The 12524-nt window shown below is 41.9% G+C and overlaps 1 protein-coding gene across 1 annotated transcript; it reads right to left on the reverse strand.

Moving 5' to 3' along the window:
• Positions 1 to 5254: 5254 nt before the first annotated feature.
• On the reverse strand, positions 5255 to 8946 carry LOC127580331 (uncharacterized). The gene is made up of 2 exons (XM_052033646.1): positions 8849 to 8946; positions 5255 to 7052 (listed from the first exon to the last, which is right to left on the reverse strand). Exons 1-2 carry the CDS (start codon positions 8930 to 8932, stop codon positions 5826 to 5828), a joined length of 1311 nt encoding a protein of 436 aa, XP_051889606.1. The 5' UTR covers positions 8933 to 8946; the 3' UTR covers positions 5255 to 5825.
• Positions 8947 to 12524: the final 3578 nt, after the last annotated feature.

A 12524-nucleotide genomic window follows, 5' to 3' on the forward strand; every position in this document is an offset into this window, starting at 1 on the left:
TATCTGACACAAATGAAGAGAATTGTGGTTGTTAAAGATCAATCATCCCAGGCCTAGGATATCACTGCAGGAGTTCCTGAGGGCATTGTCCTGGGCTCAATTATATTCAGCTACTTCATCAATGACCTTCCTTCCACCATAAGGGCAGATAGGAGACAACTCCTCAGCAAATGAACCAGTGAGTACCTGCAAACGGCATGATCTAGATTTCTATGAGGCTCCTCAGTTCTGGATAGATGATCACCCTCTTTCCAGCTCCTTTGCAAGTTTTAAATCAGTCCATTATTATAACCCAATTTTCCAAGGCTTCTAAAGCCCAACTTACAGAGAGGGTCATGTACAATGGTAGTCACATCAACAATCGTTAACTCATCATTTCACTCTGTGTTATTAGCCCATTCATTACTGTTTTCCTGTCTGATCCATTCTTATGTTTACCTGCTGGTCTGCGAGCAGCATCAATGACAAGTGGCACGTTTCAATGAGCTTCCCAATGAAGAGACTCATTACCTTCCTGATGTTCCCATTCTATTTTGATTTCCAATGGATCAGAAGTAATGAGTTTTTATTTTTTCAAGGAGGCTTTGAAATGTTTCTCTCAACGTTTTCTTTTTCCTCTTCATAATCTCCTGTTATGATGGAGCTCAGAGTACCTGCTTTGGGAGTCTGGTGCAAGCAAGAGAATAATGTGACCAGCTGAATGTAACTAAAGCCTTGATAAAGGGAATGATGATCTGAGATGCAGATCTGAGAGCTAGTTAACCAAACATGTGGCACTCTTGGATTGAAAACCCTTGGTCACCTCAAGTCACAGAAAGAACAGCTTTCAGGCAGCTAAAGGCTGAGATCCAACAAAATCTTAGAAATAGAGTGGATCAAAAAAGAAGAGATCCAGCAGCTGGCCAAATACTACATCATGCATGGATACTTCAGTGTGGTAAAACCGTCCCTGGTCCAAACACCAAGGGTCCACATTGATGAGGCAGCATCGAGAAGAGGGCATGGCCCAGATGGTGGGGGACCCTGATTATGGATGCCACCTTCCTGAGACATCACCTCTTGTAGATGTCCTCGATGGTGTGGAGAGCTGTACCCATGGCTTAGTCCACCAGTCTCTGTAGTCTCGTGTTCCTGAGCACTGGAATGTCCTTACCAGGCCATGATGCAACCAGTCAGAATGCTTTCCACTGTGCATCTATTGAAGTTTGTCAGATTCTTCGATGACATACTGTATCTCCTTAAACTTCTAAGAAATTAGAGAGACTGGTGTACCTTCTTCGTGGTTGCATCTATGTGCTGGGCCCAGGATAGGTCCTCTGAGAGTTCCTCCAGGAACTTGAAGCTGCTCACCCTTTCCACCACAGAGCCTTCAATTGGAACTGTTGCGTGTTCGCCTGACTTCCCCTTCCTAAAGTCCACAAACAGTTTCTTGGTCTTGTTGACTTTGAGTGCAAGGTTGTTATGCCACCAACCAGCTGACCTATCTCACTCCTGTTCACCGCCTTGTCACCATCCATGATTCTGTCAACAACAGCGGTGTCAGTGGCAAATTTGTAGTTGGCATTGGAGCTGTGATTAGCTACACTGTCATAGGTATAGAGAGAATAGACAGGGGGCTAAGCATGTAGCTCTGAGGTGCACCAATGTTGAGGGTCAGTGAGGAGGAGATGATGTTTCCGATCCATACTGATTGTTTCCCAGTGAGGAAGAGAAGGATGCAAGTTCAGAGAGAGGTAGAGAGGCAGGTCTTGGAGTTTGAGGATAAGTTTTGAGGGGATCAGAATGTTGAAGGCAGAGCTGTAGTCAATAAACAACTGCCTGATATGCATGTTCCAGTTGTCCAGGTGGTCCAGAACAGAGTGGAGAGCCAACAAGATAACGTCTGCTGCAGACCTATTGTGGCGATATGTGAATTGAAGCAGGTCCAGGTCCTTACTGAGGAAGGAGTTGATACGAGCCATAACCAACTTCTTTGAAGCACTTCATTACAGTGGATGTAAGCACTACTGGACAGTTTCTCAAGTGCTCCAATTCCACTCACATGCCAAAGATGACAAGTTGGCAGGTTGGTTGGTATCTGTAAATTGTTCTGTGTGTAGATGAGTGTATAGATAAACTATCTGCAGGGAGTTGATCTGAATCTGGCAAGAATAAAATGGAATTAGTGCAGGATTCATATAAATGCATGTCTGATGGTCACCAAGGATTTGGTAGGTTGAAGGGGCTGTTTCAGTGCTATGTGAGCTTATGAACATCAGAGAACTCCTCTACCATGAATCTGTCCTTCATTCCAATCCACAAGATGACCTTATCCAGTCCACTCAATATCCCAGCCTGACAAGTGGTTGGAGCCTGTACGCTATTTGAAAAACAAGGCTTCCTGAGCACCCAGTATCCCTGCTGAAGTTCTAAAACTTGGTGGAGAGGAACTTCCAACATAAACTCACAGCCTTATCTTCTTCACCAGGGAAAAGAACATACCAGGGGGCCTCAGATGTAGTAATCATGACCATCTTCAAGAAAGATTTTGTTCATCAGGAGTCACTCTGGACATAACTATCATTGCACAATTCCAAGGAAAATGCAGGGAGTAGCATATGTGACCTTTTTTGACCTCATAGAGTCAAAGCCCTCTGTCAAATGAGAGAGTATAAGGAGTACCTTTCTCAAATTTGCCTGCACACGTAAATTCACAGCACACAAAATAGGCAGCACAGTGGCACAGCTAGCAGAGCCACTGCCTCACAGCACCAGAAACCAGGGTGCAGTCCTGACTTTGGGTGTTATCTTTGTGGAGTTTGCACATTCGCCCTGTGACCACATGGGTTCCCTCCAGGTGTTCCCATTTCCTCCCTCATCCTAAAGATGTGGATCAATAGATTAGTTGGCCACTAAATTTCCCCCAGTATGTAGGCAAATGGTAGAATCTACAGGTAGATTATGGGAATACGGGGAGAATAAAGAAAATAGTATTAGTATAAATGGGTGGCTGGTGGTCGGCACAGACTCAGTGCATCAATAGGCTTGTTTGTGTGCTGTATCTTTGTAGCTTTAGGCTTTAAACTTGTTCCATTGTACACCTAATGCAAAAAATGATTTAAATGGTAGATCCACCACAGCTCCATTCTCAGTCCAGACCAAGGTCAAGTAAGGCTCTGTCATTGTTCCATCTTCTCAAACTTTCACAATATTGCACTTCACCTTCAACAAGAATCCCAGTGGCATGGAGCTATTATGACACTGTTCAACCTCTATCACCTCTACTCCAGAATCCAGGTAACTCTAACCTCAATCATTTAGCTTCAGTACACAGATGATGCTTGTGCAAACATCAATGGCAAAATTATATCTCCGGAGCACCAGTACAACCTCTGGCCATCCAAAGAAAGGTGTTTGAAGATCAAGACCTATGCCTGGCATTAGACTCGTGTTTTATCAGCCAGCAGTTATTTTTGTCTTCTGGTGCACTTTTGAGAAATGGACAGTGTGGATTCCAAAGGCACAAGGGATATGAGAGTTACTACATGACAACCCTAAGAAAAATGCATCCAGGATGGCCCTGAGTACCCGGAGCCTTATCATCATTAGCGCATTGAAGCCCAGTGAAAACACTGGAAGTCCTTAGTTCCAACTGCCCTGCCTGTGGCAGCACCTGGATTCTATGTACTATTCTTTAGCTACCTCAGAACTGGAGTGGAAACCTTGACTGACTTCCCAAGAAGCCCATGTTTACAAATCCATTGAACACTTCGTTCCTTTGCCACAGCACACACAAGATTCCTGGATCCCAGTCCACATTGGTCTCTTTGATCTTGCAAATTCAAAGTAGTCTTCCACACACTTTACAATAGTCTAAGCTGCATGGAGAGACTACACAAACTAGGTTTACATTCCCTAAAATTTGGAAGGTAAGTTGCATTTTTATTGAAGTTTTCAAAATATTCAAGGGAGATTCTTACAAGGAACAGAATGACTTCTACTGGTTAGGGAGACTTGGACCGGGGATATATTCTAATTTCGGTAATTAAGGAAGGAAAAACTTCTACACACCGTGTTACGAAGTTGAAGCTCTCAGCAAATGGCAAAAAATGATCAATTAATTTTAAATTCAAGGTTGATATAAATTTGTTTCCAGAGGTATTAAGGGATACAGAGAATAGACAGGTGAATGGACAGAATAGACAGACTTAAGGACAGCTTCTATCCCACTGTGATAAGATTATTGAACGGTTCCCTTATATGATGATGGACTGTGACCTCACAGTTTACCTTGTTGTGACCTTGCACCTTATCGCACTGCACTTCTCTGTAGCTGTGACACTTTGTACAGTTATTGTTTTTACCTGTACTACATCAATGCACTCTGTACTAACTCAATGTAACTGCACTGTGTAAGACAAGCTTTTCACTGTACCTCGGTACAAGTGACAATAATAAACCAATAAACCAATAAAAGAATGGAACTAGGTCAAAGATCTGCCAGAATCTCACTGAATGACAGAACAGCTTTAGGAACTAAGGAATCTCCTTCCACTCCTTTGCTCTGACACCTGGATCCACTTACTCAAAGAAAAATCGAATGAAATTCTAATTATACAAGCCTAAATCAAGCAAAGAATAAAATTACACTACATTATTTCCCCACATTCACTATCTGGAGTTTATACGTGAAATTAAGGAAGTATACAAAGTATGAAATGCATATAGTTTCTACCTGCCCCAGCCCCCCTTCCCTCAAAAGGTTCTTATCAAAATTTTACACTTGAGTTAGGTTTAAAAAAACAAAATTGCTGGTTGAAATTTTTAAAGCCTAGTAATTTATAAATTAAATTTTTAATTAGAAAATATAATGTAAATTAACCTTTGACTGAGATATAAAATTATGAGTATAGATAGGATTGACCTCCTGCACTTTTTGTGTATGGCTCCAGATTCCAGCATCTGCAGAATTTCTTGTGTCTCTTTAACTCTCCCCTTAGCAGGCACAGTAGTGTAGCGGTTAGCATAACGCTAATACAGCGCCAGCGACCCAGGTTCAATTCCGACCACTGTCTGTAAGGAGTCTGTACATTCTCCCCATGTCTGCGTGAGTTTCCTCCGGGTGCTCCGGTTTCCTCCCATATGCCAAAGACGTACGGGTTAGGAAGTTGTGGGCATGCTATGCTGGCACCGGAAGCATGGTGACACTCGTGGGCTGCCCCCAGAACACTCCACACAAAAGGTGCATTTCAATGTGTTTTGATGTACATGTGACTAATAAAGATATCTAAATCTCCAACCACCCATCTACACGAGGGGTATATTGCAGTAACCAAATAACCTACCATCCAGCATATCTTTAGGATGTGGGAGGAAACCAAAGCACTCAGGGAAACTCACACGGTGAAGAGAAAACATGCAAACTCAACACAGACAACATTCAAGATCAGGATCAGACCTCGATCGCTAGAGCTGTGAGACAGCAGCACTACCTGCCCTGACACTATGCTGCTCTATTAACTTGGAATAAAACATAAATCAGTTCTCCATTCCTCTTGATTCATCCACACAAATAGGGCTCTTTCTTTAACAGTTCAGTCAAAGTCATTTTACAAAACTTTGAGAAGTATTTATTGAAAAGGAAATATAAACAATGGACTCTTTAAAACAGAACCATAACCAAATGTTCTCATTATAGTCTCAGTGACAGCTAAAGTGAAGCGAGTACAGAATAATGGATTATTCAGTTCAGGTGGCAAATGATGTCTTAAATTATTTGTCGAAACAAACACTGTGTGATTGAAATATTCACTACACCAAAATATAACCATTTAAAAGAAAACAATTTAGTCTTTGGGTCTGTTCCTTCTGGTATGAGGAAATGCATATTTCTTGGCATCTGGTATCTGTTCATCAATGGTAACCCACTGACCCTGTTCATTTTTAATAAGGACCCCTAAGCAGCGAACACCATCTCCTTTCTTACGCTTCGGAATTGGTTGGCCCATAATGCTTTCCAGCATCTTGTTATTTGACAGGCTCATACAGTATAGTTGAAAGTCATTTATCACATCATCTGTATAGTATTTTAAGATTTCCTCCCTTGGATACACAGGAATACATTCTTCCTTGTGACCATGTTTCCAATGGTATTTCTGGCAGGCTTTGCTGCAGTAATATGTAAGACGACAGGATTCACAAGTACGAAAGTGACATTGGACATTTTCCAGTTGATTACAAGGTGGTGAAGAGCATATGGTAGGGAATGTTTCAGGTGGCTTGGTTTCTGTGTCAGTAATTGTAGATATGTACCTTGCTTTGCGGTTATAATGCACATAAGGGTTTTTCTTGTATTCTTCAGGATTGGTTACAGCCTGAATGGCTTTTCTCGCAACATATACACCTGCCATTTCATATTCATCTTCCATTGACAAATACCGAATTATTTGGGGGAAAGAAGATCGATCCCAGGTTTGCTTACAAATTGGAATGTGATAATGCTCAGCTAGAACCAACCATGCTTTCACAAGTAACCCAAGATTCAACCTTTCGTCAGATATTTTCCAAGCTACTTCCAGGCAGTTAAAGATCTGCAACTGGCAAATATATTTTATGTCATCTTCAGTGCACAAGACAAGGCAATTGTAAAGGATTTTCAAACACTCCTGCCAGATGAAATGCCGTAGGTGAGTAATTTCACCATCGAAAACAAGCATGATGCCAATATTTGTAACAATTCGGTATCGTTTATCCCACATTCGTTTAACACAAGGCATATAACAAGATATTCTCCGTAAAAAACCCAATGCCTGAAAAAATGTAGAATGAGAGTGAATCAACTTCATGCTTCCTTCTGCAAAGCATTCATCCACTAGTTCAGACCATGCGATTTCAGCAAAACGCTGGAAAAAGACATGAGCTTCTGGGCGACAGTCCTCAGCTCCGGTAATACCAATTTTCTCAAACAGATCCAGCATGGTTGTATGTAGTTCTGACTGGGCCTCATAGGTATCTTGCAGAATGAGTCGCATTATACGTTTAATCAAATTGTCAATGGTGTCTCCAATTAGCATCTAAAGGATATCACAAAGTTATTCAAAACATGAAATATTTCAACCAGGTCAAGTTGGGGGAAGGAGAGTTGGGGTGTGATGAGAAACTATGAACAGGAAAGAAACCTTAAGTTGATTTGAACCAAACTATGTGCATAAACTTTTTTAATACCTAACTACAGAGCACCTTGGGTACAAACAGATCATTTTTGCTGGATAAAAGTTGGGATGATTTACCCTGCCCCTCCCCCCCCACTCACCCACCCAAATGAACCTGGAACCAATCTATGGAATGAAGAAAAGCAACTGGAAAAAATCTGATTGCTAGGTTTGGTTTGAAAATGAATGATACAATGAGAGGGTACAAAGGAGATTCACCAGGATGTTGCCTAGGATGGAGCAGTTCAGTTATGAGGAGAGACTGAAAAAGCTAGGTCTTTTCTCCATGGAACAGAGGAGATTTCGAGGGAACACGACAGAGATATATAAAATTATGAGTATAGATAGGATTGATTGCAGGAAACTTTTCCCCAAATCAGAGGTAGACAAAACAAGAAGATATAGATTTAGGTTAAGGGGAAGAGATTCAGAGGGGATACGAGGGGGATCTTCTTCATCCAGAGAGTAGTAAGTACCTGGAATGCCCTGCCTTAGAGAGGTGCTGAAGCTGGGCACTCACAGCATTTTAGTAGCATCTAGATGACCTCTTGAGTCACTTCAGCATAGAGGGCAGTGAACCAAGTGCTGGGCGATGGGTTTAATACAGAAGAGTGTCCAATAGTCAGTGTGAATGAGTTGGGCCAAATGGCATGTTTCCATGCTGTATGATTTTATATCTTTAAAATACAAGTAAACCCTAGGGTTCAGGAACAGACAGCTTAATGGAGAAAAACATTTGACAGGTCTAATCAGTGAGCTTTTATCAGACTTTTCTCTTTCCATAAACCCTGCCTACCCTGCTGAATATTTCCAGCATATGTTATACCTTGTACTTGAAAACATTTATCGAAATTTTAGTTAAATAACATTTTAGAGTATCGAGCACAGTTCTGGTCTCTATTGCAATGAACACTGAGACCCTAGAAAAGTGCAAAAATATTTACCAAAGTGACAAAGGAACTATCCAGAAAGACTAAACAGTTTGCAGCACTCTAGAGAAGATTTAGGGTGGAGCTGGTAGAGTCCATTAAAATAGTGGATAGAATTAAAGGAGATTCATATACAAGTACTTTGCATTTATGGGCAAACCTGGAACCAAAAATATGACTCCAGAACCTGGCTGAGGACAAACTGTGGGTGTTGTGAGAACATACAACCTGCTCCTTCAGGAAGCTGAGACAAACAGCAGAGCCAATGCAAGGGCGAGCTGAGTACAGCAACACTTTGATCACTTTGTACTACAATGGACTTCTCTTTGTTCTAATTGTGTTCCTTCTTGTACAGTGTATGTTTTAATGTGAATGTTGTGCATCTGATGCTATGTACTTGTGATGTTTTTCATTGCACTTGTGCATGTGACAATGAACTCGACTTTAAACCTGACTGAAGACGGATGGGGCGAGATCAGCGCAGCAAGTCGCTCGGGATAAGCAGAACAGGCGGAGGGGAGAGGGGAGAGAGGAGAGGAACGGTGTCGGCCTCGGTCACACCATCTGTGAGCCGGTCACTGGGCGCCGCTCGGCCCCGCCGGTTGCAGCCGGTCGCTGACGCAGTTCGGGGCCCGGCGGAGAGCGCGGCCGCATTCCACCCCCCCCTCACGGTCCCAAGTGTTACCCCCGGCTCACCACATTGCCCCTATTAGACGCCTCAGCACCAACCTCCAGTCGCTGTTTATACGCCACTTCGCCCCTTTCTTGCTTCAGCTGCGGACTCCGTCCGGTCTTCTCCACAGCCGCCGCCATCGTTACTCCGAGCAGGGGCGCCCGATGGGCCGTGCTGCCACCTCCAGGGCGGGAGGAGCAGGGGTGGGTATCCACCTGCGGAGCAGGCGCACAGCAATACAGGGAACGGCCGCCAACAGCGCCGGCGGAGCAATCGGATCACAGCAACTGCATTCAGCCAACGCAAAATCCTAACCGAGCCAACCTGAACCAAAGCAAAAGTTTTATAATAATGAATATTAAACAACTGCATATGTTGAATAAAACATAACATATTGGAAACACTCTGGAGGTAGCACCTCTGGAGGGAGCAAAACAATATTAACGTCTGAAATCTAAGAACTTGGTAAACTGTATCTATATTCTTAACCCATCCATCTATTGTTTTATTAAATGGTAACAAGGAAAATTAAATCAGATAAATATCTTTATGTAAGATACATCACCATCAATGGTAAATGTAGAACCTTTTAAAAACAAAATCCCACCTTGTTTATATTTTAGTGCTGCAAATTTAGGCTTCCACTGTTCTATGTTGAAGGCAAGTTTTTAGTTGGATTGTGTTTGCCTGGTGTTCATATGCTGTGAAAGTTACTCCCAACTATTAATCCAGGATTGAATGTTGTCCAGCACTTGCTGCATGCAGGCACAGGCTGCTTCATTACAGATCTGAGCACTTCATTGATTTTCCCATCATTCACATTGACTTCACTTTTACTCAAATTGCTGATACCACATTCTAATAAAAGTTGTTGCCACATCACTCTCATCTTACCAGCAGAACTCAGATATTTTGGACCAAGCTGTTACAATGAAGAATGTAATAAAGGAACACTTTGAAAAGAATAATTTACTTGAGCAAAGCCAACATAGATTCATAAAAGGAAAATCATGTTTAACAAATCCGCTAGAGTTCTTTGAGGATATAACAAGTAAAATACATGAGGCGAACCAGTGGATGCAGTATACTTAGATTCATAAAGATGTTCAAAAGATCCTGCACAGGAGTTTGGCTGGGAGTGAACATCACCAATAGTGTCCTGGTCCAACCATGTAGATGCCACGGCCAAGAAAGCTCACCAGCACCTCTACTTCCTCAGAAGGCTAAAGAAATTTAGCGTGTCCCCTTTGAACCTCACCAATGTTTATCGATGCACCATAGAAAGCATCCTATCCGGATATATCACAGCTCAGTATAGCAACTGCTTTGCCCTTAACCGCAAGAAACTGCAGAGAGTTGTGGACACAGCTCAGCACATCACGGAAACCAGCCTGCCCTCTGTGGACTCTGTCTACACCACTCGCTGCCTCGGTAAAGCAGCCAGAATAATCAAAGACCCCACCCACCTTGGACATTTTCTCTCCTTCCCCCTTCCCATCGGGCAGAAGATACAAAAGCTGGAAAGCATGTACCACCAGGCTCAAGGACAGCTTCTATCCCTCTGTTATAAGACTATTGAACAGCTTCCTAGTACTATAAAATGGACTCTTGACCTGACAATCTTCCTCACTATGACCTTGCACCTTATTGTTTGCCTGCCACTGCACTTTCTCTGTAACTGTAATGCTTTATTCTGCATTCTGCTATTGTTTTACCTTGTACTACCTCAATGCACTGTGTAATGAATTGATCTGTATGAACAGTATCCAAGACAGGTTTTTCACTGTACCTCGGTACATGTGACAATAATAAACCACATGAAATTGGGGGTAATATATGGATATGGATTTGGAATTGATTATGGGACAAAAAGCAAAGAATGGGAATAAGGAGATCATTCTCAGTTTGCCAGGCTGTGACTAGGGGGGTTTCACAGGGACTGGTGAGTGGGCCCCAGCTTTTCACAATCTATATCAATAATTTGGCTGAGAGGATTAAGTATCTTATTTCCAGATTTGCTGATGATGCTAAATTAGGTGGGATTATGATTTCAGGGCAAGAAATGCAGTGGCCAATTTGTGCATGGCAAGCTCCCACAGTAGACAGAGCCTGGTTTAACATCTCATCTGAAAAACAACATCTGCTACAGTGCAGAACTTCACCAATCCTGCACTGGCGTTTCAGCCTCGATTTTTGTACTCAGTTTACCAGAGTTATTCTTCAATATGGAACCTTAACACTGAAAGGCAACAGTCATGCTGACTGTCTTCAGTTCAGAGCTTGGGCATTAATGTTTCCCCCTCATTCTAGGCTATGCCTGCCCAGGGAGACAGAAAGGACATAACTGTGTAAACCCCGAAACCATTTCATCTGCTCCACAGCCCCCTCCAGGCAGTTCCTTTCTTTCCTTGTAAATTAACCTCTAAGACATAGCCATTGAAAGTTAGTTTCAACAGAATACATTAGCAGAAGGCACATTGCCTACTCTTTCAGAGAACACTGCCAACATTTAGATGCATCTATTTACTAATAAACTTCCAGCCCTGACTACTTGAACCTATTATCTTCAACAGAACAGAAAGTCTTGTATCACAAAACCCAAATTCCATGCAGACACACAGCCCAAATCTGCTGGAATCACATAATTCTTTTCTTAAATCTTAATGTAAAGTTTAATTAATTTATATGATTATGTGAGAAATGGATTCCCGTTCATTTATTTCACAATGGTAAATCTTTTACAATCCTGTTTATACAAGCCACCAAATTTATTTTTCCCAAGTGTATTGCTTAAAGCCTCTATCCTGCTGGAGTCAATGAGGCTGATTACTTGAATGTTTTGTTGAAACTGACAATTTGTTTCTGTTTTAACATCCCCAAGGCCAGATAAGATTATGGAGTTCTGATGCTCCTGTGCCTTATCAGTATCAGTAGCCGACTGCAAGCAGCAGACAGAAAGAGTGCTAGGCGCAGACAAGATAATCACACTTACTTTTCTGATTGTACCTGTTGTCTGCTTTGAAGTGAGTCAATAGGCCATAACGTTTTGGTGTTGGGAATCCTCTGTGGAGTCATTTCTACTTAATATGGTGTTGCCAGTGATGAGTGTCAGCTAGACTTTTATCTAGCTTTTTCAGGATTATTTTCTTCAGCAATTAAAGTTTAACTTTGTTGATTGTAACTTTGAAAAGAAGTAGCAAAAGAAGTAGCAAATTGTCATATAAATATTTTGACTGTTAACTCTTATGTATTTTAGAAAATATGTTGAAAATCACTGTCAGCTGAACCAGTGTAACTTTTTGAATATATCAAAGTTTCAGAATTATAATTAGGTAACTTCAGTGGAAGAGTGCTGGACTTTGAGTCTGTATGATGGCACCATTCTGCGGGACTAATGTGTGTACAAGCTTGATTCAAGTGGTTATACAGTGGATCTATCAACCTGATTGGAAGGACACATGAACATAAAGATATGAGTCTGGCATGGGATTAACGAACTACAAAAATCTCTACTCCATACATCCACGATCCAAATATGTCTAAAATCTGAATGTGCATTCAGCATTCCTGATGAATCGGATTATAAATCATTTGCTTTTTTTATGTGCCTCTGGATCCCCATTGTAAATAAAAATGAACCAGATCCCTTTGGACCTGGCCCATGCCTTGCAGTTGTCCCCACCTTAGCCCTGTGGTTTCACTGACCTTTTATAGCTTAATAGTTCCCAAGAC

The sequence above is a fragment of the Pristis pectinata genome, chromosome 19 (assembly GCF_009764475.1).
Source record: "Pristis pectinata isolate sPriPec2 chromosome 19, sPriPec2.1.pri, whole genome shotgun sequence".
Taxonomy (NCBI): domain Eukaryota; kingdom Metazoa; phylum Chordata; class Chondrichthyes; order Rhinopristiformes; family Pristidae; genus Pristis; species Pristis pectinata.

What these genes read in the sequence shown, in the direction of transcription:
- LOC127580331 (XM_052033646.1), bottom strand. Translation starts at nt 8,932, where the DNA reads ATGGCGGCGGCTGTGGAGAAGACCGGACGGAGTCCGCAGCTGAAGCAA. An exon ending in CGTATAAACAGCGACTGGAG is followed by an intron (nt 7,053 to 8,848) that starts GTTGGTGCTGAG and finishes GATATCCTTTAG; the next exon opens with ATGCTAATTGGAGACACCAT.